Source organism: Argopecten irradians, chromosome 1 (assembly GCF_041381155.1).
Source record: "Argopecten irradians isolate NY chromosome 1, Ai_NY, whole genome shotgun sequence".
Taxonomy (NCBI): Eukaryota; Metazoa; Mollusca; class Bivalvia; order Pectinida; family Pectinidae; genus Argopecten; species Argopecten irradians.
In genome coordinates, this window is record NC_091134.1 from 23,919,529 (window position 1) to 23,947,007 (window position 27,479).

The window sequence follows — 27,479 nt, forward strand, 5'->3', positions numbered from 1 at the left end:
ATTGTAGATTGTTGTTTAACACCATGTCATTGTAATCATAACAATAACATCATTCTGATTCCTCGTTACCAGTTACTGTAAAGCCGGTTATATTCGCGGGCCAACGTTTTCGCAATATGGTCTAAAAAATGAGAAAATAATATTAAAGTGGTTTTAACTTTTCATGATCTGACTTTACGGTTATGTATGATTCAATCATTTTTTTAATAATTTGCCGATCAAATTCTTGCAATCATAGAAATGCCCCACGAAATCGCGAAAATATCTCGAGAAAATAACCGGAAATACGGTATAAGATGTTTAGTATTATGTTGTATATACATTAATTAAAATCATTGGACACATTCTTATGTCGATATGTTTAATTAAAAAGTAATATTTTTAATGTTTAGTTGTTGTATTTAATTAAACCTTCATATAAAGTACCCGAGGAATTTCATCGTTTTTTTGTTTTAGATTTGTTTTTGTTTTGTTATTTTCATGAATTTCTTTGTAAAAGCCTGTATTAGACACTATACGTAAAGGCTAATGAATTTGTTTAATAATTCGTTATACATCTTTAAAAAACATTCAAATATTCCAATAAATGTAAGTCCTTTTGTTGAAGTTCGAATACCGATGATACTGAGTATAAACAAGTTACTAAAACACTTGTGTATAAACAAGTGGCGATTAGGTCGATGGCTGAAAACTACGATGGCCGAAAACGGACTGACAGAATTGTGTGTTTCATCAAACACTATAACTTCCATAATATGTCAGTTTTAATGTACTTTGAGACTAATGTGAATGTTAGGGCCTTTGAACTTCATGTTTATTTTGTACTGCTATTGCAATAGGTTTATGACACAAACGTACATAATTTGCTTACCAGCACATGCTACATAAATCCCTTAGTCCGTTTTCGGCCATCGTAGACACAAGAGTTGCAGTGTTGGTAATGTTGTGAGGCAGTCCGTATCTCCTATCATTATGTGTACACACATGTGTGCATATGATAAGTAGCATATGTGTGAAGAGGTGGCTGAAGACGTGGTGTTGAGTATGATGGACAAACGTAGTCTATATCAAAGGTTCGTTGTATTTCAACTTTCTATTGCAAATGCATCGCATGTGAAATCATAAGATAAAAGGTTCGATATTGTGTTGCAAATAACCTCATACGAATACATGTATATTTATACATTCACACAGACTATGAATATGCAAGTTATTTAAACGTTAATTAATTGAGAAACACACGGTGTAAATGCAATATAAAGCTCTCAGTAAGCTTGAAAAGTACTCGTATGTGTATGAGATTATGATATATGTACTACATTTTTAACAATATATGCATATATAGATTTATCAGAGACGGAAACAGCAAGAGTGTGAATAAGGACATAAACCATAGTGCTATTGAGTTATACATTGAATAGGGTGTGACATCGTGCACACAGCGAACAGTATACTAACAGATCAGTGCCCAATTCGATGTTATTTGAAGTTCAAAAGGTGTGTGAAAATAGACGTTGTTCACAACACGATAGATTCGGTGAAATGTACGTACACTGATTTTATAACATATTTTATAAACAATATGGCTATACAAATTAAGCAGGCTTAGACGACATTTCAGGCAAAAATCTGACAATATCGGTAGATTATATCGTTAACAAATTTGTTTAATATATGGGTAATGGAATGAACTTTTTCCCTGACCAATTTAATGTCCAATGCATTACATATTGTTTTTATCAAAACTTTAAGAAATCTTACTGATTTGAAGATCAGTCAGTATCAGGATGTCGTAATTACGTAATCCTGACTAATGTTAGACTGTCCTCTGTTCTCTCACAAACCACAAACCACAGGTCATTTTACCTAGTCCATCGCAAAATCCTACATCAGAAAATGAAAATATACACTTACATTTAGTTACAAAGTAAAAAGAAAGAAAAATTCGGAAGCCGTGTTTATTGAAAACACTCCTTATAAAAGGGATGTAGAAGTAGAGGATGGTTTGAAAAACCTCGCACTATATTAATTATTGTTTCAAAATTATGAGACACTGCTCGTAACTATTATAAAACAACAAATAAGGGCTATACGAATTGTTTATATTATGGATGTAGTTCCTAGTGAAGAAATATTTGTCAACTTGAAATGGTTGGCTATTATCCACACGGTGGAGTACAACACATGATAGTATTTTGATGTTTAACATTATGAATAGTTTGTGTCCTGTCAGCCTAGATTGTAATGCCTTAGTGAGTAGTTTGTGTTTGTGACAAAATTATAATTTCCACGGTCCAGTGAGTTAGAATAGCATTCCTACAAAAGTCACTTAAACTAAGTCTGTTAAAACCAGATGACATCTCATTGATGTTTTTTTTTTTTAAATTGATAGCAACCATTAACGTTATTCGTGTATGATAGATAGGTTTGAGCTGGAATTCAGGATGTTCATATGTTTATTATATTTTAAATCTTAAATCTTCCCTTTAATATTTTGTGTTATCATATACCATCTACTTTTAATGTAATATATTAGTGAATAAACTCAGTATTTATTTTTACCTTTCGTCATATTGGCATATAATTACATATACAAGACATATACATGCTAAAAAAATTTAAATCCCCTATGCGCAACATGAAATTTCATGTTTGTATGGCTTTAGGGATATTCGCATAAATGTTCATGACACATATAGTTTTATTCTGTAATATCTGTAACACATTTTAAATGATCGTATATAATTATTGTATGTTTATTAAGTGTAGATAGTGTAGATTTTAATTTTTTATACCATGTAAGAAGAATTTTTGACTCAATGTGCAATCGTATGAAGATGATGTTTATTATCATTTTAACATTTCAAACATAGACAGCTTTAACATATCATTTATATCACAAGCATTACTTACGTACCTCCGAAGTTCTGTATTCATTAACATATTTTCAATATCGCAAGATGGTCTTCTCCACTACTAAAATTGAAGCACATATAACTTAATGTATTTTTGAAAAGGTTAGTTGAAAACACGAATCAATGCTTGATGATTATATTCTACCCCACAGAGACAAATACTGAGAGAAAGTAGGTCAGCTTTAACGCTAACGGAAGTCGTATAATTAGACACACACACAACTGTAAGCGTACTTAACGTCTCCTGTGATGCATTGAAAACATTTAGGTATATACAAAGTAATATGTAAAACTGAAGCAATTGACCTAAACTATCAATATTATTGGTAGCAATTGTAATGTTGAGGGTCTTGTAGGTCTTTCTTGTCTGTAGTATCGGTGGGGTGTAGTGTAGAACGAATATACGTACCGAGCCTACTATACCTTTCGGCCGGGTACGAATTGGTCCCTATATGTCGTAGTTGAGCATTGCCTCCGAAAATCTCTCGGGCACAGTTTTCTATACTTTTTTGTAGGTTTCCAATTATTTTAAGCGTGTACATGCATTTACATATTATTTTTGTCTAAAACAAACATAACTACCATTCTTAATATATACCGTACCGCTCACAAGACGTTAATTCACAACTTGTGGACTTGCCGTATAAATTTCCTTCAGAAAGACCTTCATATGTATTGTATAAAAAATAATGATCGATGAGATTTTGATATTTTATATAGTTCAGGTTTATTTCCTAGTAGGTAAGCGATATAAAAAAGTACGATAACATGGAAAGAAACGTTTTATAATGGTTTGTATAATCATTACTTTGCTCCATTAGCAGGAATAGGCACCAATTGTAGCTCTAAAGACGACGCAATTTTCTGTCTAAAAGTCTTTTGAGCTACAATATTGCAGCTAGGGTGTAGTGTAGAACTCAGAACGCAGAATTGTTGGTTCGATACGTTTAATGAGTAATTTAGGAGTCGACTGTATACAAGGGTTACTGGTGAGTAATGTAGCAATACACAGGGATCACAAACGTCAACATTTAGGTATGATACCCAATACCTGATACATTTGATACCAAGGTAGCCACTGTATAACATACGGCAACATGGTTATTCATTAGGACTTATCCGTTTTATAATTTGCTTGACCTACATAATGCAACATACTTGAAAGCCGCACATGTAAATGTAGATAATTATATATTAGTCCAAATTTATAACTCTAAAATTCTTATCATTATTATATTACGTATACCACACAATGTAGCAAGGAATATGAAAAGATAATAATAATAAAAAAAAATATGTAAAATTACTTTTATAATTAACACAAGGCATTTTATATAACATAGTTTTTTTCTCAAATAAATACATATTTTAAAGGGACAATTCAATGAGGCTTTTTTTCTGTTACATAACCACAAAGCAAAATGTGACATAAATGCATTGTTCTACATTCCTTATGAAACATATAACAAGAAATATTGACACATTTCACGACATTGATATTTATTTTATTGATACCGTTCAAAATCGTTGATCAATATGATCAATACGATTAAACAGTACAACTTGTACCGTGTACCCATACCCGAGTCAAGCACGTTAAACAAGTGCAATACATATCAACTGAGGAGTTGATGAAACTGTATTTAGACAAGAACGCGATTCTAATAAGGTAAACACATTAGTGTAAGATCAATTTGAGTAGTTCTAGACAAACAGTTCTTTACTGCACTTGCAAGGGCCAGGGTTCGACACATAAGACATCTGACCACTATGTGTAATGGCAGACAAAAGTGAGCTTGAACATTTCACGTACATTTCACTACAGTGGGCTTTTCTGGCATATCAGAGAGAAGCCAACTTATCTAATTTCTATTAGAACTGGGTTATTTCCGAAATATTAGACTGATATGTCCCCTTAACAATTAATGGAATTTCATTGGTTCTTACTTCATGTAATTTTGATAAGGGACCATATCTATTAGCATACGTATATCTTACTGCATCTTTTCAATATCATAAAAAAGAAAAATGTGGACAATAATTCACTTGTTTCCTTTCAATTAGGATTGCATGGTAATGAAAGGGTCTGAACATGTGTGTGGTCGACTGTGGTAACAAATGCTCTAAGATTGAGATTACCAACACACCAATTCTTACCAACTTAATACAATGATTTGAGAAAACCGCTTTATTCAAATAGTTGGTGGTGTCCTTAATTATTGTTTGATTTACAGGCACTATTGTAAAGAACCTTTGTAACAACGAAATGGCGCTATGAAATAGAAATGTTTATATAATTAAGTACAAATAGAAACTATTTAAAATACAGGTTGACGACATCCATATTTGCACTGGTGATAAGTTTATTGCTGTGTTGTGTGACCGATGTCCGCACGTTTAAGGTGGTGGACCTGACCCACGAACTGAGTGACACGACCATCTACTGGCCTGGTAACCCTCAATACAACTTCAGTATACTGGCTCGAGGACAAGGCAGCAGTTTCTGGTAAGACACATATCTAAATAATTACAACATGCTATTGTGTTACAAAGGAGAGGTTGGTCGGATTCAAAATGGCAAGCAAAACATTTTACTGCATCACACAAGTTGTGAATTCGTTCCAGTGTTTTTTGTTACTGCTGCACTTAATTCGATACAATTGCACAGTTTTTCTAGTCTACGGACTTATTAATACTATATCATTAAAACACAATGAAAACGAGATTCAGAACTAGAAAAAACATTGGACTTATCTTCATAAAAGATGATAGATAATATTCTGCTGCTCAGATGTCAGAAAAAAGGATAATTTACAGTTGTCGTATAACAAATATGAGCGGTCTTTATTGTTTTTACACATATATTTTTGACCATTGATAAAATCATTCGTTAGGTATTCGGTGGATTGTCGTCTTAGCAACAGGGGCATTTGATTGGTTGGTTAGTTGATTGACCTTAGGTCATTTAAAGATGATCTCCTCTGTATGTGATGTGTTGTGTGAATGTCTGTATATCTTTGGAGGCTGCGGTATATTCGTGCTATGTTTCTTTGCAATATTGTATCATATTGTAATTTCATGCATCGATTCAATACACAACCATATATTTTCATTCTTTAACGTTTTAGGTACGAATCTAACTACGTGGCACAGGCCGAACATGGCGGTACACACGTAGACGCGCCTGCGCACTTCTACGAAGGCGCATGGCGGACACATCAGATTCCAATGGAAAGGTTAACAGGCCCAGCAGTTATCATTGACGTAAAGGAAAAAGCTCGAAGTAATCCAGACTATCGAGTACAAGTTAGTGATGTTGAAGATTGGGAATCGGTCAATGGGCGGATACCGGATAATGCTGTTGTCGTTATGAACTCTGGATGGGGATATAAGTATCCAAATAAGACGGCTGTGTTTGGGACATCAACACCGGAAGTACCGAGCACCTTTCATTTTCCCGCCTGGCATCATGACACAGTCATGTGGCTCATCAACAAGCGCTTTGTGTATATGATTGGTGTAGATACACCGTCTACAGATTACGGGCAATCAACTGAATTCCCTACTCATGTTGTTCTTGCTAAATATAATGTGATTGGTTTAGAAAATGTCGCCAATCTTGATCGACTTCCGGTATCTGGGTCCCGTCTGTTTGCAGCTGTTATCAAGACTAAGGACGGAAGCGGTGGACCTGCAAGACTATTTGCGACTATTTCAACTGAGGAAAGAGAGTGCACGGCTACTGGATGTCGCCAAGGTTCGAACCTGTCAGTACTAACTTTAGGTATCACGATTATTGTATTATACCGAAATTTCTGATAAAAACTTAAATTAATACGTATATCCACAAAACTATCTCTAGAAATCCCTGTTTGGCACAATATTTTCATAGAGATGAGTGTTTTTAGGAATGAAGAGCCAGAGTCGGCCATTGTCTTACCATGGAAACCAAGAATTTTGGAAGTGTCTTGATGTTATTCAGTATAATCTATAACCGCTATATCGCAATGTTAACTTAACTCTGACAATATCTAAATTTAAAACCAATCATTGACCTCTATTTTGTTTCCATGGCAAACATTGGAAAGTTTTCACTTAGTTCTGACATTACCTAACGGACCTCTTTCACGAACAATAGAAATTTCCCCAAGAACCGATTTTATCTAAACTAGATGTTATATGTACCAACGTTAATGTCAACCCTTGATATGCGTTTAAAACATTCCAAAGATTCAAGGGCCTTTACCATGGCGAAATCAAAGTTGCCAAATACAGGTGTATGCAGTGTTCCATTTTAAAAAACCGTTATTATGCTTTATGTCATTAAAGTGAATAGTCGGGCAAAGAATATCAGTCTAAATGCGTTCATTGGCCTTCCAAAAGTTCTCATATATTAATACGACGGTCAAGTTCTGCTTACGTTTCCCAGTGTTCTGACCATTAAAAGAAAGGAAAGTTGAAAGCATTGAAAGCGAGGCTGCGTGGAAATGTAACCACGGACATAGTCAGCCGGGAGGACGTTTTAGGATTCCTATACTTTAAATTAATTTCTTCGTATGCAGATAGATTCTGACGAGAGATTTTATTTTTCTATTTCATAAGAAATTATACTGGATACATTCACACCATTTTTACCGACTTTAGCCATCCTTGCACGACCGTTCACTTTAAACTAATCACATCAAAATGGCATGAATGTAGATATAATACTGAATATGGGTCAGTGACGCTAAGCATGATGACGGCCATTTTGGGAGATACTAAAAGAGGATTTGAGGATTTGTTTCAAGATTATTTTCATTTTATTCTTTTTCCTATGATATAAATATTTTATTTCTGCTTTTACATTCTTTTTTTGTGTAGTAAATTATGATAGAAGTGGTTGTTTAAAACATTGTTTTAGAGATTTCTAATGTTATAGATCGTAAGTCAATTTTTACTTGTTTTATGTCGTCTCTCGATTATTTTTGGCGTTGACCAATTGTGACATGGCACTGATAAAAGAGGTTCGGTCAATGATCACAGTTCATTTCAATCACAATACGCATTTACTTGATATCACGTGTGATATAATGCTTAAATATTGGTTTGAATAACACACGAGTTTGTTACAGGAATATAATTTTATCTCATTTACATCATATACATGTATTTCTATCTTTTACCTTAACGTAGTCTTAACAGCTTCCAGTTGGACCAATGTCTAAACATGCTGGATGATACCAACATTGTTATTTTCTAAATCCTGTCCATTGGAAACTGGTAAGGGTATTCCAGCCGCTTCCATGTACAAATGTGTTCTTGTTCGCTTTGCTTCAATACGCATTGAAGGTAAACAATGACAAAATATAATGACGAATTGCACTCTACTCTCTTTAAATTTATACATTAACAATGACGGCAGAAATATTCCATAAATCACAATGTCACCAATGCCCCTCGCCCGTACACAGATAAGGAGAATAAATTCTCCTGAGTTTACATCTAATGTCTCAAGTACAATCGCCGCAACAAAAACTAAAACATTTCGAACAGCGACATGAAGGTTGTAATGATAAGTACATTTGTCAGGGCGACTTTTCTACCCCTAGACAGATGACTGAGCGGTATAACGGCGCACTGTCTCAATTTTCTCCACACTAGGACACTGAATAGGAATACCAATGTTAGATATGTAGTTGACATCGCCAAAAGAAACACTTTCAGTTTCAGCTGGTAAAACATTTCAACACAATTGGTAGTATTGCTTCTCCACGAATCTATAACAACTCCAGCTATTGTTAAGGTTGTACACGGCCATGTAAACACAGATAGCACAGTGATAACACGTAGTCGCCAGGTTGAACATCTTGTATACCAAAACGGATAGAAGATGAATAAAAATTGGTCGAGCAGTAGCAGAATAATTGTTAATTCTGTCATACTGACTATAAAGGTCCAGTGGAATATTTTAAGCGTACATCCTACAGACGGTAGTGTAAATGCTATATGGATTGGTCCCGAAAAGCAACATTTGACAATCATATTGATGATAATGTATTTCATTTGTCTGGGAACATTTCTGCATTTCATCCATGCTATAAGAAACACAGTACAGAATAACGAAACGAGCATACTAACTATCACCAATGCAGTCCATAAATTCTGTTGTAAAGTTTTAACAATTTCCATCTTCTTCAAATTGGTCAATCTACACGTATAAAGATACTAATTTAAGAATAAGTGACTCGTAATATTCAGCGTTGATGAATCACTGCTTTTGAAAATCCTCTGACGATATATCGGGAACGAATAACGGTCCAACGTGGGATTTTTTTTATGATATACACAATTTGATATCTAGCACTCCAGCGTGAACAATTCAATATCATCATCTAATCTGTGAAATTTAATGGTAAGCGTCACTGACTAATCTGAGGTAGGAAATGTGATAGGGAGGGGCTACCTGGTATATCATGTTACTATGTATCACGATAGATACACAGTAAATACGATACATGTAATATACGATGTAAAATCGTATGTACAATGAAAACAGCAACTGCAAATAGATGTGTAGTGTACGGCGGCCCATAGGTTGAAAGTGAAAGTATTTGGAATTTAGTTGTCATACACGATTTGCCGTATTTTAAAAAATACTATTTTGCTAGTTTTCGTCTCGTATTGTGCACTTCATTTAACTGGGCCTCCATACCAAAACAGTTACTTGTAATATCGCATACATGTATAAAGCTTCGTTTATCGTACAAATTAGGCTTGGAAATAAACAAAACCGGTATATCGTTATTATATCTTCCCCAGGCGTTTATTCGGTATTTTTGTTGAATTATTTAGGTTTGATATATAGCATATAGTGTACAATATAACAAATATTCCGGTTCTGGAATGCAACGTTTAAGCGGTTTAGTCATGAATTTTATCACCAAGTATTTTTAGGACGTGTACCATTTTGGGTACTCAAACCTGCTGATACACAGGGCTGGACTAGACATGCTTCAAAGTTCACTATTTATTAATATATGCGCTGCTTACAATTAAACAAACATGAAGTTAAAACTAAAGACATATATTTGTGGAATGTTAAAAGAAAAATTTGAATTCAAGCAGACGTCAGAAACAAACAAATATCTTCAAAAAATGTACCAATTTGTGTAGCGTTACGTTACTGTTAATTTCAAACTAAATGGATGCCTGATTGACTGTTTTTTTCACGGAAGGATTATCAAAGATTTTGTCAGCAACTAGCAAAACATATGGTAATTAATATAACTTTAGTAGAATACACATACGTGTAAAATGAATTTAGACCCGACAGAAGGAAATGGCGTGGAAGTTACAGATTATAGTTCAAAAAGCAACAGTATCTGACTTCTCACTCACAAATATTTAAGTCGTTTCTTACAATTAAGATAAACATAAAATCAAAAATGTATACAATGTTGTTTTTGGCCGTCTGTATCCCGTTTTCTGACAAATGATAGTGACAATGAATTTTACTCGGAGATGCGAATTCTCTGCCTGTAGTTACTATTAATGCCCTAATTTCAGAATCACAGTTCTTGAATATCAACTTGTTCTACCTCTACATTTCGATGTATGAAATAAAATTGATTTCCATCTGATTGACATAAGCATTGTAATATGTTGGTACCGTCACAAATCTCATAATGTAAAGCTACATGTCTCTTCTTAACATTAATTAACATAACATTACTCTTTGTTAGAATTTGTCTACTACGTGATAAATGTGTACTGATTTGATAGTCATTACATTGTATGTCTAATGAGATGCTAAATAAAGGCTGCAAAGTCTGGTGTGGATTTATATTTATACAATGGTCGACTGCGATTGACCGCGATCCAGAACCGTTGCACCTGCCCTTCCGATTGTTTAGTTTGGCACTGAAGACCCTCCATCCAATCAATAATCGGATATACATGTATCCTGCTAAGCGTACCACCAATGTTTGGAGCATGATATGGATGTAATACGAGTCGGGAAAATATACCGCCATTTGACACTAACAGAGCGCACTACTAATTTAGGTACAATCTAACTTAATCACTGGCTATTGAGTCGATCCATAATTGGTACAACTGAGGTAACGTAATTTATAAAACAAAGAATACTATAAATATAATAATGCTATTTATTCATGCCCAACACTTGTTTCTGATAATATAAAACATATATACTAAAATTGATACCTATAGATAACAATGATAACAAAACAACGTTCATGATGAAGTTGAAAGCAAATTAATGTACATGAATATTTGAAAACAAATTTTAAATCAAAACATAATACCTTAATCAATGCTTAGTCTAATACATGTGTTATGTGAAACATGTAGGTAGAACAAAAAATGATTTTTGGCAAATGTCTAGATGAAATGTGCATCAATCATATCACACAATCTATCTATACCACATATACTAGTATTTTACATTTGTGATTGATGTTGTTTAATACAATAACTTAACCAAACCACAATTAAACAAATTAACTGACAAACAATGGGTATTGTGCAATACCTATAGTCAAGCGATTTTAACGATAAGAAAACAAAATGTTAAAAAACAAATGATAATTCGATGACAGCAGATATTTTCTTCAATAGAGATACAATATTATCTTGTCGAAAAAACCTTGGTGTTCTGGTATCATTCATCGCGTGGTTGATTTCAGTTAAGAAGCATAGTCCGTTCTGCGAAGAAGAGTTGTAATTAAAAACCAAATCACACAAAATGATAACGCAGTAGAAATAACTCTCCGCAGATGCTTATTCGTAGTAATACTCGATCTCAGCGTCACAAAACACGGTATTACACAATACCATACAAGCGAATATAAACGTCACACAAATGGGAACCATACTACAAGAAATTGCCGTCAAGAACCAAGCTGCAACAAAACCAAAAGCATTGAATTAGATAACGGAAACTTAGGCGATGAAAACATGTAACAGAAGAAACTTTAGTTGACTGATTGATTGATTTGTTTCAGTAATGTTATAATAGTTCATTGCGTAATCAATAGTCATTGTAACAATACGCATAATTACATCTAAAACAGTAAATTTTTGATACGATGTTTACATTTCCAAAAACTTTTATGAAATGTTTACTTACTCGGAGGAACATATGTCACGACATCTTTTACATCAATCATGAAGATTTCGAGGAACTGGGTGGAGATACCGTGGTCGTCAGAGCAACAGAAATACACCTTGTAGTAGTCACTGATGTCTTTGTAACTGAATACTGGGTTCTCCACCGTGTATAAACGATAGGCTGTAACCAAAACACAGAACTATGTTAGATTACATCAGACATTAAAACTGTTTAAAATTATTGCGTTTTGATGAAATTGGACTGAGTCTATCATCGGTGACCGGTAACCCAATCGATAGAGCCAGTGTTGGGATTTCTTGAATTCGAGACTGTTACATTTTCTCATCACCTGTTACACGATATGTTAACCTTGTAAACGATTTACATCACTACCCACAGTATAACATTTATGACTTCATGATGATTCCGTTAATGTGAAAATATGAAGATTATTGTTTCAATCCATTTTAATTTATATTTGTTTGCTGAACAGTAATATCATGGAAATAAAGAAAATGTTTACAATAGAAACATCTGTGGGAATGATCATACAAAGAAAAACTTTCCATGACAAGCACCAAATCACAGGGAATGCAAAAAATAATTTGAACATAATAACATACACAATATTCGCCAATAAGAACTTACTGTTGTTTATGAATTTCAGCTGGAAGTTAAGTGAACCTGGAATGACCTCCGTCAGGGTACAGCACACGGAGTCGTTCTCTGATTGGTCCACGGCGTCGATCTCAAACAACATGGACTCCTCTGATAGAGCCTCGCTCACCTCGATACTATCGGGGAGGTTGATGAAGATCGGTGGCTGTTAATAGCAATTAAAATAGCATATTCTTAATCAGCAAACTAACGAGAATGAAAGTAAAACAATGTAGATTTTTATGAATAAACAAACACTTTTCAAAATCATTATTGATTGGAAACGCAGTGTATATAAAGAATGAGAGTTTTTATTTTAAAAATGCAAATCCGGGTTTTTAGTTATGATATCTAGTTTTATAATAACAGAATATATGTGCATCTTTTTTCCGTTTGTGACTACATACTGCATTGTACGTCATAATCGTAAGAGTGGTAGTTGCTGTGTTGGAGCAGTCGTCATGTGAATTCAGCACGAGCTCAAACACGGAGTATGTACTCGGCAATACTTCAGTAGTCTGAATATGGATGTTCCCTGAGAAAAAAAAGCAAATGCTGATGTCAAACGCAGTATGTTTTTAACAAAACCTTATTCAAAAACACTCACTTTAATGCTATTTGTACAAGACTATTACCTGTAGTAACCTTACGTTTGTGTTCTTATATGTATCTTTATTTTTATTTCAAGATTTCGTAAAAACTTAACTTAAGTTGCCGTTAAGACCATGTAAAGCTGTATCTATATACTTAACTTCATTTGATTGATAAGTCACGGTTTCAAATCAGTTATATACATCAATTGTAATAGTTGGTGTCACTTTTTAAAAAAACATTTTGTATGATTATGAAATATTTCAACATTACTGCTTAAGAGATAATTGCATGATATTACCGCTGAAACGTAAATATTCACCTGGGAAAGTTGTGTTTAGTTCAAATAGCCCTGTTGTATCTTCAAAGGAATGAATGAGCAAATCAAAGTCCAAAATGTCATCATCAGTGATATGGTAATTTATAACACTCCCTCCTATAGGCGTATTGTCCGGAACAAGTGCATCATAATACGTCTGGTTCACATACGGAACGGTGTCTTGTAAAAAAATCACAATGTTATAGAGTATAATGCACAAGGGTAACCATTTCTAATGTTAATTTTAATCAGCAGATAGCGCTATTATCTTATATTTTGATGGGTGTTTTTTTTTCTTTGCAGTCATTGATTAAACAATTAGCAGATCCGATGGCTGCTGGATAAGGTCTGTTGCCCATGTGACGCGAATTGAAATAGTAAACTTGGACATTACCTTTCGTAAAGGCATGGAATGGTGATTCCAGGATGCAATTACAGAGTTTTGCCGTATTGCCAAACCTTAATATTTTGGAAATTTTAATCACATATATCTAAAAACGAAGACAAGCTAAAGTTAATCGCTGAATGATATATCGGCCAATATACTGTACAAACACAGCATATTTTTAAAGAACATAGTATAATTAAAAATATGTACATTTTATTGAAATTTATATTAGCGCTACCTGCGCGAGATTTTTTGTGCAATTAAACGTAATGACGTAAATGAAGTTGTCTATATTGGATTTGTTTACCTTTTATTGCTACTACACGAATATATAATTTTTCGCAAGCTTGTTCATAATCATTTGAAAGTTAAATTCCAATCCCCTTAATAATCATCATCACTAAAGTATATCAATTACGTTACATGGAATGTTTCATAACGCCAATGTGCATACTAGCGAATGTTCGAATAGAAGAAACACATACTTGGTGCCGTGAAGAAACGTAAAGCGTAGGCTATATCTGACAATTTAGTGCCTAACGACGTCCATCGGTACTTGTCACCAACTTCGAGGTTCGCTGGGAGTGGGGCTACCCAGGTCTGGTTGGGACAGCCTTCACAACAACATTCGGCATACTTGATGATGTTTTCACCGGGAGTGTACCTGTTAACACAGTGGTTAAACGGTGAGTATTCCGTCTTTGCATATTACAATTTGCATGTCACAGAGTTATCTGCCCTTGCGGATAGGTATCCATTGTGACGTCATTATTCTATGGGCGCAATTGTCGTTGTTTTCTCTGAAAAGTATGACGTTACGCTCGCAAAGACCTGACGTCACAATCAGTACCTACCCACAAGGGCAGATAACTCTGTGACATGCAAATACAGAATAATAAAGATGTTATTGATTACACCCGCATCAGGATCATAGAACACATTTTGTTTTTTATAAAACAGACCATTAAACTTTCTCAAGATATAATTTGTGATAAATTTAGTAAAATGAATTTGTATACCTGGAACTACAGTATCGATTTATAATTTATGTGTAATTTGTTTCAAAGGACCAAATTGCAAAAATGACTTCCTCGTATATGTAGTATACACATATATGTGTGTACATATATATGTGTATGTACATGTATCACCATAACAGTGATATCGTTTGATGTCATGACTGGGATCTGTATATATATATATAACGCGTTATTTGTTTTTATTATGCATAAAGAGAAGATATTCAGCACAATTTGCAGTAAGAATAGGACCAACATGCGAATCGCAAATTAACTCAGCAATTTGATTCCTATCTTAATTTACCAGCCAAGAAAATCTCCTTTTCTCACTGACAGTCTCTTCTTTAGTGGTAGTGAGTGGTTAATTAATGAACCAACTTCAGTGTCTGAAATAGAAAAATATTACAGCGTGTAGTATTTACAAAAGTCGGTTATCATGTAAATGGTGGCCATAACTGAGTTTCATGAAAATTAATGACATTTCAAAATTGAAATGGAGATATATGACGACTTTAAGTTCGTCTAAAGATTGATTTATTGGTACGAACGGCCTACATGTACCATCATTGTCTCTGGATAGTAGTATAGTTATATGATATTTAAGTATCTGGTATAAAATCTTTTTCCTGAATATCCATCGGTAAATACAACGATACATAGCTTTAACTGTGTTTTTAAAGAGAACTCAGATATCAGGCAGACTTTATTTAAAAACGAAGACTAGAGTTATCGGTATGGCTTTAAAATGATCAAGATTTCTTACGTAACGATTGATACGCACCATTAACCGTATAATTGGTCATGTGTAGCAGTTCGTATTTTGTACTGCTGAACTTTCGCCATATATGAAAATAGATTTCTCCCGCCAGTCTTGGTACGAACTCGAATGCTTGTACAACCTCACAGCAAGGGAAATCCCAGTTGACATCAAGTAAAAGATAGCCCATTCCTGTTCAACACATATTTATCAGCACTTTTTTCTTTCCTGGTAAGATCGAGTTTTTATAACATTCGTTTTAAATTGATAATTAGTATATATACCGAGAGGAGAAGAATATTATAGACAGTTGTTGTATTCTGTATTCGCACTGCAACTAAAGGTATTACATTGATACTACATCCAACTCTTATATTTATGAGATTAAAAAGAAAAAGACATGCTATTGTATGGCAAACCCAATGACACAAACACTCATTTCCACCCTAAAAGAGATAATTCCGTAATATGCAAAGATGAAATAAGTCATCTATCACAATTTTTACAAATTATATCATCAATTGTTAGAAAAAAAACATTTATATTAAATGCGGTATCTTTCCACATACAACCAAATGAATGTCATGGTAAGGAATCCCTAGTATGTATAAAAACAATGAAAACTATCTAGAGAACGTTCGACACAAAAAATGTCTTCGGAATGTAGTTAAATAAAACTAATCTAGCAATGCCAAAAGACACTACGTTTTGTGAGTTTGATAAATAATTTATTCACACTAAGATTACCATTCACAGACATGTATTTAGGAGATCCATTCGTAAATTTGTTACGTTATATGCTATTAATTAAAGACACTGATATACAATACATATTTACACATATATATGTATTATATAACGCTAATAATTTACGGATGGCATCAGAAAAATAACATTAGTAAGAGGCTTAAACTTTTTACGTCCCTGTCTCTATTTGAAGCCTGCATTGGCTGCAACGATACTCTTTTGGACGGGCCAAACATGCATATGTATAAGTGCTCTTATCCATTGTATAGCGTGAACATCCATGTAAGCCAGTATATATTGGTATCTTACCTGATCTGGTATCATTGAATATGGTTATATTCCCTGGGTCATCGTAACCAGCGTAATGGTCTCCGCACGCTTAAAACACGAAATATAAAGAGCTTATAATAAAAAAATAGAGAACATATTAAGAACAAACTATAAAGAACTTACTAAGAACAAACCATAAATAACAAAAAATAAAGAACAAACCATAAAAAAAACCATAAAGAACAAACCATAATAACTTATAAAGAACAAACCATAAATAACAAAAAATAAAGAACAAACCATAAAGAACAAACCATAAAGAACAAACCATAAATAACTTATAAAGATAAACCGTAAATAACAAACCATAAATAACTAATAAAGAACAAACCATAAAGAACAAACCAAAAATAACTATAAAGAACAAACCATAAAGAACAAACCATAAATAACTAATAAAGAACAAACCATAAAGAACAAACCATAAAGACTAAACCATAAATAACAAACCAAAAACAAACCATAAATAAATAACAAACCATAAAGAACAAACCATAAATAACAAACCATAAAGAACAAACCATAAAAACTTATAAAGAACAAACCATAAATAACAAAAAATAAAGAACAAACCATAATAAAAAACATAAAGAACAAACCATAAAGAACAAACCATAATAACTTATAAGAACAAACCATAAATAAAAATAAAGAACAAACCATAAAGAACAAACCATAAAGAACAAACCATAAATAACTTATAAAGATAAACCGTAAATAACAAACCATAAAAACTAAAAGAACAAACCATAAAAACAAACCATAAAGAACAAACCATAAAAACAAACCATAAATAACTTATAAAGAACAAACCATAAAGAACAAACCATAAAAACTAATAAAGAACAAACCATAATAATAAATAAAGAACAAACCATAAAAACAAACCATAATAACAAAAAAAAACTAAAACAAACCATAAGAAAAACCATAAAAACAACATAAAGAACAAACCATAAAACAAAAAGAAAAACATAAAGAAAAACCATAAAGAACAAACCATAAAAACAAACCATAAAGAACAAACCATAATAACTTATAAAGAACAAACCATAAAGAACAAACCATAAATAACTTATAAAGAACAAACCATAAAGAACAAACCATAAATAAACAAACCATAAAGAACAAACCATAAATAACTTATAAAGAACAAACCATAAAGAACAAACCATAATAACTATAAAGAACAAACCATAAAGAACAAACCATAAATAACTATAAAGAACAAACCATAAAACAAACCATAAAGAACAAACATAAATAACAAACCATAAAGAACAAACCATAAATAACTTATAAAGAACAAACCATAAAGAACAAAACCATAAATAACTTATAAAAACAAACTTTAAAGAACAAACCATAAATAACTTATAAAAAACAAACTTTAAAGAACTTACTAAAGAACAAACTATAAAGAAATTACAAAGAAAAAATATATGAACTATATGAACTTTTAAAGAACAAATCAAAAAGAACTTATAACGAACAAATTATAAGGCACTTACATGTATTACATGATTAAAAACATACTATAAAGAAATTATATATTACAAACTTAAAAGAACTTATAAAAACAACTCCGTCATGAAATATAATGACAAATTATATAATTATACACCATACAATTTTTCATAATATTTTATCACAGAGTCTTTACTAATGACCTCACTATAGGGTCGTTTATTTTTACTGATATGAAATTCTGTAGCATCATGGACTTATATCATCGAATAACCTTGAAAAATGAAATACTAAAATAGTGTAGATGAAATCATACGAGTATATCCAGGTCGTGGATGTAATTTCAGAAATACAGTATTTCGACTTCTCTAACTAATCCACCCCGCAACGTCATAATGGACTGGTCTGGTCTTTGAACTAGAAGAGCCTAATTGTATTTTTCGGGGATGGATGGGTTAAATAGAAAGTAGACAAAATTAACAAGTGAATTTGAGCTACACTACATAATTGGTTAACATCCATATTATGATCACTTACTTGGACAGTCCTGAGGTTTACACGATTTACTGTCGTTATAGACATCCGGACAGTAATTACCAGGCAAGACCTGTGTCGGGTTGTCACACACACGCTCTCTGTACCGGGTCCCTCCTCCACACGTCACGGTACAGAACGACCAGGGCTGCCACGCGTTCCAAACACCGTCTCCTGTAATATGGAAATGTATGTAATTTGGTTTTTAGTGAAATGATAATGTACGACTCGATTACACTCTGCGATTGGAATATACTAGATTGGAATTGGACATACAATAAAATCATTTTTTTACATTTAATAGTGAAATTGTCAACAGGTCCGATTTTGCGTAAGAATAACTTTTGTAACTCTACACAATTATCAATCCGGATTTAAATTCCCATAACAAAAAAACCCATTTCGGCAAGGCACTAGGATATGAAATTAGGTCGCCATCATTTCAGTTTATTTAAGGTAATATATGATGCTAAAAAGCAATAATTAGTAATGGAGGAAATTTTGATCTTACGTGCACAGTACAGCAGACCGTGACCGTAGTTAGTAACCTGGCTGTACGTTTTGTTACAAGGATCACTGTAGGTGGCGTCATCGTAGTAGAATCTACAACTTCCGTTCGTGACGTTGTGACATTGATCGAACAGGATAGTCGTGGCGTCCGTATCCTGACATTCATCAGGCCCGCCTTCATCAAACCCATAGAAATTGCTCCAAACATATATATAATAACTAGAAGGACAAACCATGTGATACCAGCCGTTCTCCTGAATATTGCCCGTGTCGTATGCTACAATATGTTAAAAAGTCTAAATTACATTTACAAAAAAATGCAGAAAAATACCTTTCAAAATAATGCAAATTAAGATCGAAGAAACCACTTTCAAAAGGATATGTTAAAAAAATGTACTTATAAGTAGACCTAGCGAAGCAATGCTTATTACAATGTCAGTCAACGGTTACTGCACGATTAAGCACCGATGATAAAGATGATGTTGTCATAAAAACAAAAAGGACATTTTGACCGATCTAAATATATTTTATTTTAATACAATTCTTGAAATCTAAATAAGATATTCGTTCAAATACATAAAGCAAACGACAGTCCCTATATCATCCTTATACATGCTAGGTTAGTATAATACCGTACCGTCCTAAATATAATTTATAATTACATTCACAGATCGGCAGGTTGGGTATACAATACTGGAATTCCTGGTCGACCCCGGGACAGTAGAGCCCGTCCCCCACGGGGGCTGGGTTCGTACAGGTCCTGTAGCGATTCTGTCCTCCCTCGGCGTAACAGGTTGTACTACACGTATCCCAGTCAGACCAAGCGGTCCAGTTACCATCCACTGGAACAACGATATAAACATGTGTTTATTGAGTTATTAATTAATTTATGCAATTTTCTACACATTTTCAATTTATAGAAATTAAGATTTTGTTTGAAAAGAAAAATATAGAAAATTTGTAAATAGAGAAAATTATCACTATTTTCTAAACAAACATAAAATATTTACTAGAGTACTTAAATAAACAAATATTTGCAAGCTTAGTTTCAGGACAACGCTAATACTTGAATGGAACTATATAGACTAATGAAAACTCACAATGCTGACACAACCAGCCATAGAAGTCCCCGTCACATATACAGTCGTACCGCCCAGCCTGATCATCACAGGTGGCGCCGTGTAGACATTCCACGGTACTACATATGTTATCCATCGCTAGAAATGAAAAAATGATATGTCAAAATGTAAACATACAGAAATTATTACAATATTTACTAAAACGTTTTTAAAGACAAAGCTAGTGGGGCCTCAATATGTATTGGAACCATAAATTAGAATCCATCTTTTCAAACTGACATATTGGACTTATGGTAAGAATCTTTTTCACTTTTACTAGTCTACGTTTAAGCACATATAATGACATGTCATGACTGTATTGTCCCAACAGTTTAATACCGAGCTAATTTAGTTGTACTTACCAACAGAGATTACAAAGTTATCTGCTATCGCCATAACTGAAAAAGTATCCAATTGCAAATTGTATTTTGTTGAAGTTTTCAAATTTTTTTTAAACATTTGTTACTGTCTCATCGGGGAATTTTTAAAAGTGTTTAAACAATTCTAGTATACGATACTGAAGCGGACCTTTGTAAGATACAAAACAGTAGCCTATTGTTGTTTTCTTACAATTTTCTACTTACTTTCATTTCAATATTTTGCTAACAGGAGATGGACGTGAAACAATTATTCTTCTGAGATTTTGTCCATCGTTATAAGATTATCATATATTCAAACCACGAAAGAGGAAATCAAAAGGACACAAGGGAAAACTGATTTGCCATATATAGACAAATGATGTGTTTTGAAAAGGTACAGAAAAATCATTTTCAATGGAATGTACAGAAAAGCATAACAATGATCTCTTGATATCTTAACTATTAACAGATGATGAGAAAAAAGGCACAAATAGAGTTACATTCATTCTCACTACAATGGTATTTAAGTGGGTTTTTTATTTCAATATTTCAACCCTTTTTCTCTTTAATATATCTTTCGTTTTGCTATATGTCTCAAAATTGTTCTACCGTACAGCCGGTAAATTTCGCGGACCAAAAATTTCGCCTTTCGATCTAAAAATGAGAAAATCATATGATAGTAGTTTTTCTTTTAATTTTTGCGATTTGGATTTGAGTTGATATCATTCAACTGTTTTTAAATATTTCGCAGATCAATTTCCGAGTTTGATATTATTTGCCAATCCGGAGGTTCCATGATGAACTATTTCAGTTGTTTTACTTACTAGCATTTTCCTCAACTGTACTGGCATCGCTGAACATAGCAAAAGGGGGCGTGGCCAGTGATTCCCATCCACAAGACCCCGCCCCTTCCACCACACCGAACCATCCGCTGTCGGCCGTACAGTCTAAACCATACGATGCTTCCATGAAAAATCGTCGATTTGTGTCCCTGAATGCAAACGTTTTAAACATATAGTGTGCATGTAGATATACATAGGCTAAAGACATTATTAGAAAATGGGCATTTTGAACTACCTTAGCTTGTATTACAACATTGTAATGTATAAACGGTCACAACAGAAAAATGGGGGGGGGGGTACTACATACATATAGGAGAATGACATATTGAAAACTTCACTATTATTATTATTATTATTAATAATCAGATAAACTATGTAGCAAATTCAGCCTTCTTGTTAAATTTTAAAACTTTATGCTTTTTTGGTGGAATGCTTTTAACCATTTAATGTTACAATGACACTAGTGGTATCAATTCTCCCGGATCAAAGAGAAAACAACTGAATATTATACTACTTAAGTCCGCAATAAATTAATTAAATGTAATTTACCCAGCAATGCTGCAAAAATCTGTTGGAGTTTCACGTGTGAGATCGTTCCATGACGAATATAGAATTCGGTCACAATCAAACCAATTAAGTTTTGTGGTGCTATGACCATCAAACACAACATAGGCGACCTCGGTATTGGCTTTGAAGAATGAAACACGTACCTTATATAGAAGGAAAACAAAATAATGCATTGATAAAAAGATACATTTTAATTAAAAACAATCATTTATTGTTATAATTGAATCAGAATTGTCCACTAAGAATTTAAAACGGCGAATGTTATTTAAAAATTGCTTTCAGAAATGATTTGAAACAGGAAGCGATGGAAATTAAGTTCGTGTTAGCCTAAATATTAAGTGTAATAGAAATACTTACAGCTTGTATGTAATATGATGTCCATAAGTCGACCATGGCCGACTTATATGTCATGGCATTATCGTCCAGGGAGAAGGCTGTTTCATTGTACTCGTTAACAACATAGGTTCCAGTGAATAGGTCATAAATACTACTCGCACTATATAAGGCACCGCCATGTGCAACATGGAATGCAGGGAACCATCCTAAAATGAAAAGTTAGATAAATTCCAGATCGAAGCAAAAATGCTTATTACTTATGTTAACTTTCTATCATAGTTTTGATTTTGAACAGAAATAAAATTCAATTTTTCGATTCTGAACAATTAAATTCAATATTTCGATTCAATCGTTCAAAAGTTCAATAAATAATTTCTACCTTTGACGAACACACCCATCGTGTCGGCTGCTGGCATTCCTGCTGCGTAATAGGAGAATCCTAGAGAAAACAGACGTAAATAATATATTAAAAAGATTCAAGTTAAAACACGAAAGTAAACGAAACAAAAATAATTAGACCCTTTAGATTTACTTGATATTTTCCCAGTTTTTATCGTTATATACTCATAATTCGGTCCTACGTAACTGTATGCGCCATCAAAATCAACATTTCTTTTCAAATAGTTACAATTTACAGTTACTTTATCGATAACCTGTATGCTCAATTAACAACGTCGCTAAAGTGTCCATTTATCTTAGTTTGCTATCAATTAAATAAAGCATGAATGCCAAATGTCATTTTTATGATCAATCGATCGAAGTATCTTACCACTCTGTGGGACATTGTATGTACTAGAACTGCTATACAGGAAGAACGGTGCAGCTTTTACGTTTGACGCTCGATCAAACACGCAGGGTTCTGAGGAATTCTCCGAGAGCATCATCCAGCCTTGGACATTTGCACAAGAGGTACCTCCCTGCTTCAGGATAGCAAAGTTCCGAATATCATCCCTGTCGGAAAAAAAGAGAAGCAATACTTTCATTGTTTACTGTACAAAATAAAATAATTTTATTCCATGCATAAGCTTCTTTTTCGTGACACCAACAAAATGTAGAATTTGAATCTATCAACACGTATTTGAATAAATTAAACCGACTATAAGCCCTTGTTGTTGCCTGTGGGATACTCGACATATATAAATGTCAAATAGGAGAAAAAATATGGTTATTAAGATATTGTAATTTTGTGTTTCTGATATCTACATTTCCTAACAAAAAATTATATATTTATCACTAATCAAGACACAGTAACCATCGTGTCTTCTTCATTTATCTGTTATGAACTTTAATGAATATCCTTTCAGATAAGATAAACAATATATAGACGAACCCTGCGATGCCGCAATGTGACTTAGTCTGTGTGACGATATCATCATAACTGGAGAAAAGTATGTTGGCACAGTTCATCCAATTTGACTTCGTTGTACCGCGCCCATCAAAAATAACATAGGCAACTTCAGCACCACCGGAATAGAAACCATACTTTACCTAAAACAAAAGTTTAATAATAAATGTCAATGTAATGTAATACTACATGATAACACGCGTCAGCTGATATATGACAACATGTTCATGCAGATGAAACTCAGCAGTTATTCACAAATTAAAGCATCTGCAATGTATGAAAACGGGATATGATAGGAGTATCTATTTGGTAATCACCGTTTATATAGAGAATGTATAAAGTTAAATAGTTATTTCACAATTATGATGGTGTTTTATCTGTTAAGTATTAGATCAGAGGACAGTGCAAAACATAAAAATTAAATATGATAGAAAAAATAGTTAGTTGGAAAATCAAGATAAACCATTTTCTCTTGAGAGCAACAACAATGCTGTGCTTAAAGCCTTAGAAAATGTCGAATTCAGAGAAAAATATACCAATTCTGTAAAGCTGAAAGATTCATGCCAGACTTCCAGGAGTGAGGATTTGAAGGTCAATCCCGGAGCAGTTGATGTAGTTCGGGCGGTAGTGTCAAGGTAGTTTTCTGTTTCCTCTGATTCCCAGAGGGACTTTATACTACCGGTGGAGGCAGTTACCCCCTGTACACCCTTAAATGCCATGAACCAATCTGAAAGGATATCAATTTCAAATCATAGAATACATTAACAGTACGTTTGTAAAGTCGTATATTTTTTTTATATCAGATTGAAGTAACATAAGCTCATGAGAGCTATTATTGCGGCAAAGAATTGTATGTCAAACAAAATAAGCTAAAGTGACACATTTTAAATAAAACTACAACTATATAAAAAGATACTAAATTACTATCAGAAAAATAAAGAAGACATGTTTATTATTAATTAACCCCTAGCAAAATATGGACACTCTGTACAGCATACTTTAAAAAGGTTTATACAAATGTAATTTACATATATGCTAATACAGCAAAGGCTAACATATTAGTACATTAAATACTTAATAGCATTATTTTTTTCAGAATGAGATAATTCAACTTATGAGCCAGCAGTTTTAAATACCACATACACAATATTAACTTTTAAAACAAATATGATAAAAATTGTGCATTACATATATACATATATAAAGCCAAACCACACTCAGTAAGAAAATAATTTTATCATAAAGAAAATAATACAGTATGCTAAAAAATTAAAATAACAACATCAACATACCCATAACATATATGGCGAGGGCATCGGCATTTTCCGTGGGTCCTAAAATATCAATGTTCATATTTGTGATCATTATTTATGTGCCATGTATAAACAACAATAAACAACTGAAAACCATATCTATAAGCACACAGAACAACTTATCTAAGGTTCATATCCCTATAAGCAAACAGTCTTTAGAGCAAATTTAATTTGGAAATGATGGTATATATACCTGTAGCCCACGTGACATGTTCCGTGGCTGTTGAATATTTGATATACGGTAGTCCTGACGTAGGGTCCCATTCGGAACATCCACTCGAGGCGCCATAATCTTTATACATTAACCATCCACTCTCATCTGTACAGGTGGTATATCCGCCGCGACTCAGGTAAAACGTCCTCTTTTTGTTTTCGTCTTCCCTAGGAAGTGAATGAAAAGTATATCATAGCCAAGTATTTGACAATATTTAAAACTGTCGTGTGACCATTTTTATGCCGATTATTTTCGGCCTTTTTGGTGGTCGCTAAACATTAATCTGCCAAAGATGTTAAAAATTCTATGAATACTTCGATATACCACTCACGTAATGGCTCACGATATATAAACTTATTTAACAATATCAATTTTGCATGTGCAACGCATGTGCGTTAAAATTGAATAATATAACATTTAATAAACTTTACCATGGATTTCCCAAACTTACCTCATTTGGCAGGTGACATTTTGGGAAGCATCCAGATCGTGCCAACTTGAGTATAAAATCCTGCTACAGTCCATCCAATCTGACTTCGTTTTACCGAACGCGTCAAAGACAACATAATGGACTTCTTTACCGCTCTTCCATACCGAGAGTCGGACCTGTGGCAAATAGTATTTGTTACAAATTAAATATCAGTAATTGAATCAAAAGGATAAGTTATTGGGATTATAAACATTGCAATTTTTTACCGAGACAATTATTATATTGTATATTGTTATTCCAAACTACACAACGGATCAATAAGTTAAGAACTCACTGCTTGAGCCGTCACTGTTGAGCCCCAGTTGTTTAAAATGGCAGATTTGAAAACACTAGCAGATGTTGAAAAGTCACTCTTATCCGTCACATCGGTGTCCGATTCTGTTGAACTAGATGAAGAGTCATAATATGTTTTCACGTCACTGGCGCTACCACGCTGACCACTAGGCGCTTTAAACACAAGTCGCCAAGCTGAAAGAGAATACAGATGTGATAGATATACTATTTGTTTTATTCGTTTAACCATTATGCATTAAGACAACTTCAGTCCCAGTAGTCCATAACTATATAGTAACTATTCAAACCTTTCAACATTTAAAAAAAGATAAAAATGAGCAATTCCCAAATGAGCTACCAGTGTTTGCCAGACATGTTTTTGTATTAGTATAAAGTTAGTTTTTATCAAAATATTTGATATAAAGTGTTGAACGACAAGACATTACAATTGTTTGTTTGAGTAATTAATTTTATACTTTTTTTGAAAAAGAAAACTTATCAACAAGAGACGATGATGACAAATTTCACTGATTTTATGTGACAAACCATTAAAAATAATAATGATAACATACGGCCTTTAAATGAATCCAGTACATCTCGTTCTGAAAGAGAACAAATACAACATTTAAGAAAAACATCAAATAAAGAAGCATTTAATAAATGACAATAAATACACAGATAATGTATAGCATTGTAATTGTAATTGAACTTCTTCTTTGTAACGCTGTTTAAGTTGTTTCATGTTTTTGTTTTCCGTTAAATTGCATCAAATACTTACTGATACAATTGAGTTTGGCATTTCCATATTTCAGTACCCCCGGGTAGCTTGCGCACGGATCGCCTCCGAAGTACGTATCTGTGAAGAAGAATTGGCAGCTGTCTGTTTGTCCGTGACAGTAGCCTCTTAACCTGTTTATAGCGTCTGTGGTGTAACAGTTGGTTCCATCCCCGTAGTACGCGTTATCAACATAGATATAGAATCCCGTGGGGCAGATCATGGTGTAGTTCTGGGTCTCGTTTAAGTTACCCGTATTGTATTCTGTAACAAAAAACATCAGTTAAAGTCTGTATTTGTTTAGTAAGGCATCGCTGGTGAATAAGACGTGCTACCAAACTTAATTGATGTACTTCAACGCACTTCATTTTGTAATGATAATACAGGTCGGTAAATATTTATCAAATAGTATTATACGTGTACATATAAACTGGAACTATGATTAAATAAATTATTGTGTTATTTGATTGAAAAGATAGTGACAATATATCCTTTGAA

At 33.3% G+C, this 27,479-nt stretch overlaps 2 protein-coding genes across 3 annotated transcripts in view; one reads left to right on the forward strand and one right to left on the reverse strand.

The window, feature by feature from the left end:
* Positions 1 to 916: 916 nt before the first annotated feature.
* On the forward strand, positions 917 to 14,258 carry LOC138321570 (isatin hydrolase-like). 2 transcript variants are annotated; one of them, XM_069265346.1, is made up of 4 exons: positions 917 to 1,073; positions 5,245 to 5,421; positions 6,044 to 6,699; positions 13,901 to 14,258. In XM_069265346.1, exons 1-4 carry the CDS (start codon positions 1,009 to 1,011, stop codon positions 13,909 to 13,911), a joined length of 909 nt encoding a protein of 302 aa, XP_069121447.1. In that variant the 5' UTR covers positions 917 to 1,008; the 3' UTR covers positions 13,912 to 14,258. The 2 variants fall into 2 exon arrangements, with proteins under 2 accessions (XP_069121447.1, XP_069121439.1); XM_069265338.1 differs by lacking the exon at positions 13,901 to 14,258 and having other exon boundaries at positions 6,044 to 10,727.
* Positions 11,048 to 27,479, reverse strand: part of LOC138321564 (uncharacterized) — an 80,229-nt gene continuing 63,797 nt past the window's right edge. Inside the window, 27 exon segments of the mRNA XM_069265324.1 lie at positions 11,048 to 11,821; positions 12,049 to 12,210; positions 12,679 to 12,853; positions 13,095 to 13,222; positions 13,601 to 13,777; positions 14,471 to 14,649; positions 15,309 to 15,390; positions 15,786 to 15,953; positions 16,818 to 16,886; positions 18,843 to 19,013; positions 19,351 to 19,626; positions 20,012 to 20,191; positions 20,450 to 20,566; positions 20,830 to 20,865; positions 21,651 to 21,817; positions 22,218 to 22,378; positions 22,593 to 22,777; positions 22,951 to 23,010; positions 23,341 to 23,522; positions 23,902 to 24,059; positions 24,453 to 24,643; positions 25,209 to 25,250; positions 25,423 to 25,610; positions 25,895 to 26,049; positions 26,208 to 26,401; positions 26,779 to 26,808; positions 26,985 to 27,245. Of these exon segments, the coding sequence (XP_069121425.1) occupies positions 11,700 to 11,821; positions 12,049 to 12,210; positions 12,679 to 12,853; positions 13,095 to 13,222; positions 13,601 to 13,777; positions 14,471 to 14,649; positions 15,309 to 15,390; positions 15,786 to 15,953; positions 16,818 to 16,886; positions 18,843 to 19,013; positions 19,351 to 19,626; positions 20,012 to 20,191; positions 20,450 to 20,566; positions 20,830 to 20,865; positions 21,651 to 21,817; positions 22,218 to 22,378; positions 22,593 to 22,777; positions 22,951 to 23,010; positions 23,341 to 23,522; positions 23,902 to 24,059; positions 24,453 to 24,643; positions 25,209 to 25,250; positions 25,423 to 25,610; positions 25,895 to 26,049; positions 26,208 to 26,401; positions 26,779 to 26,808; positions 26,985 to 27,245 (4,016 nt within the window). The 3' untranslated portion in view covers positions 11,048 to 11,699.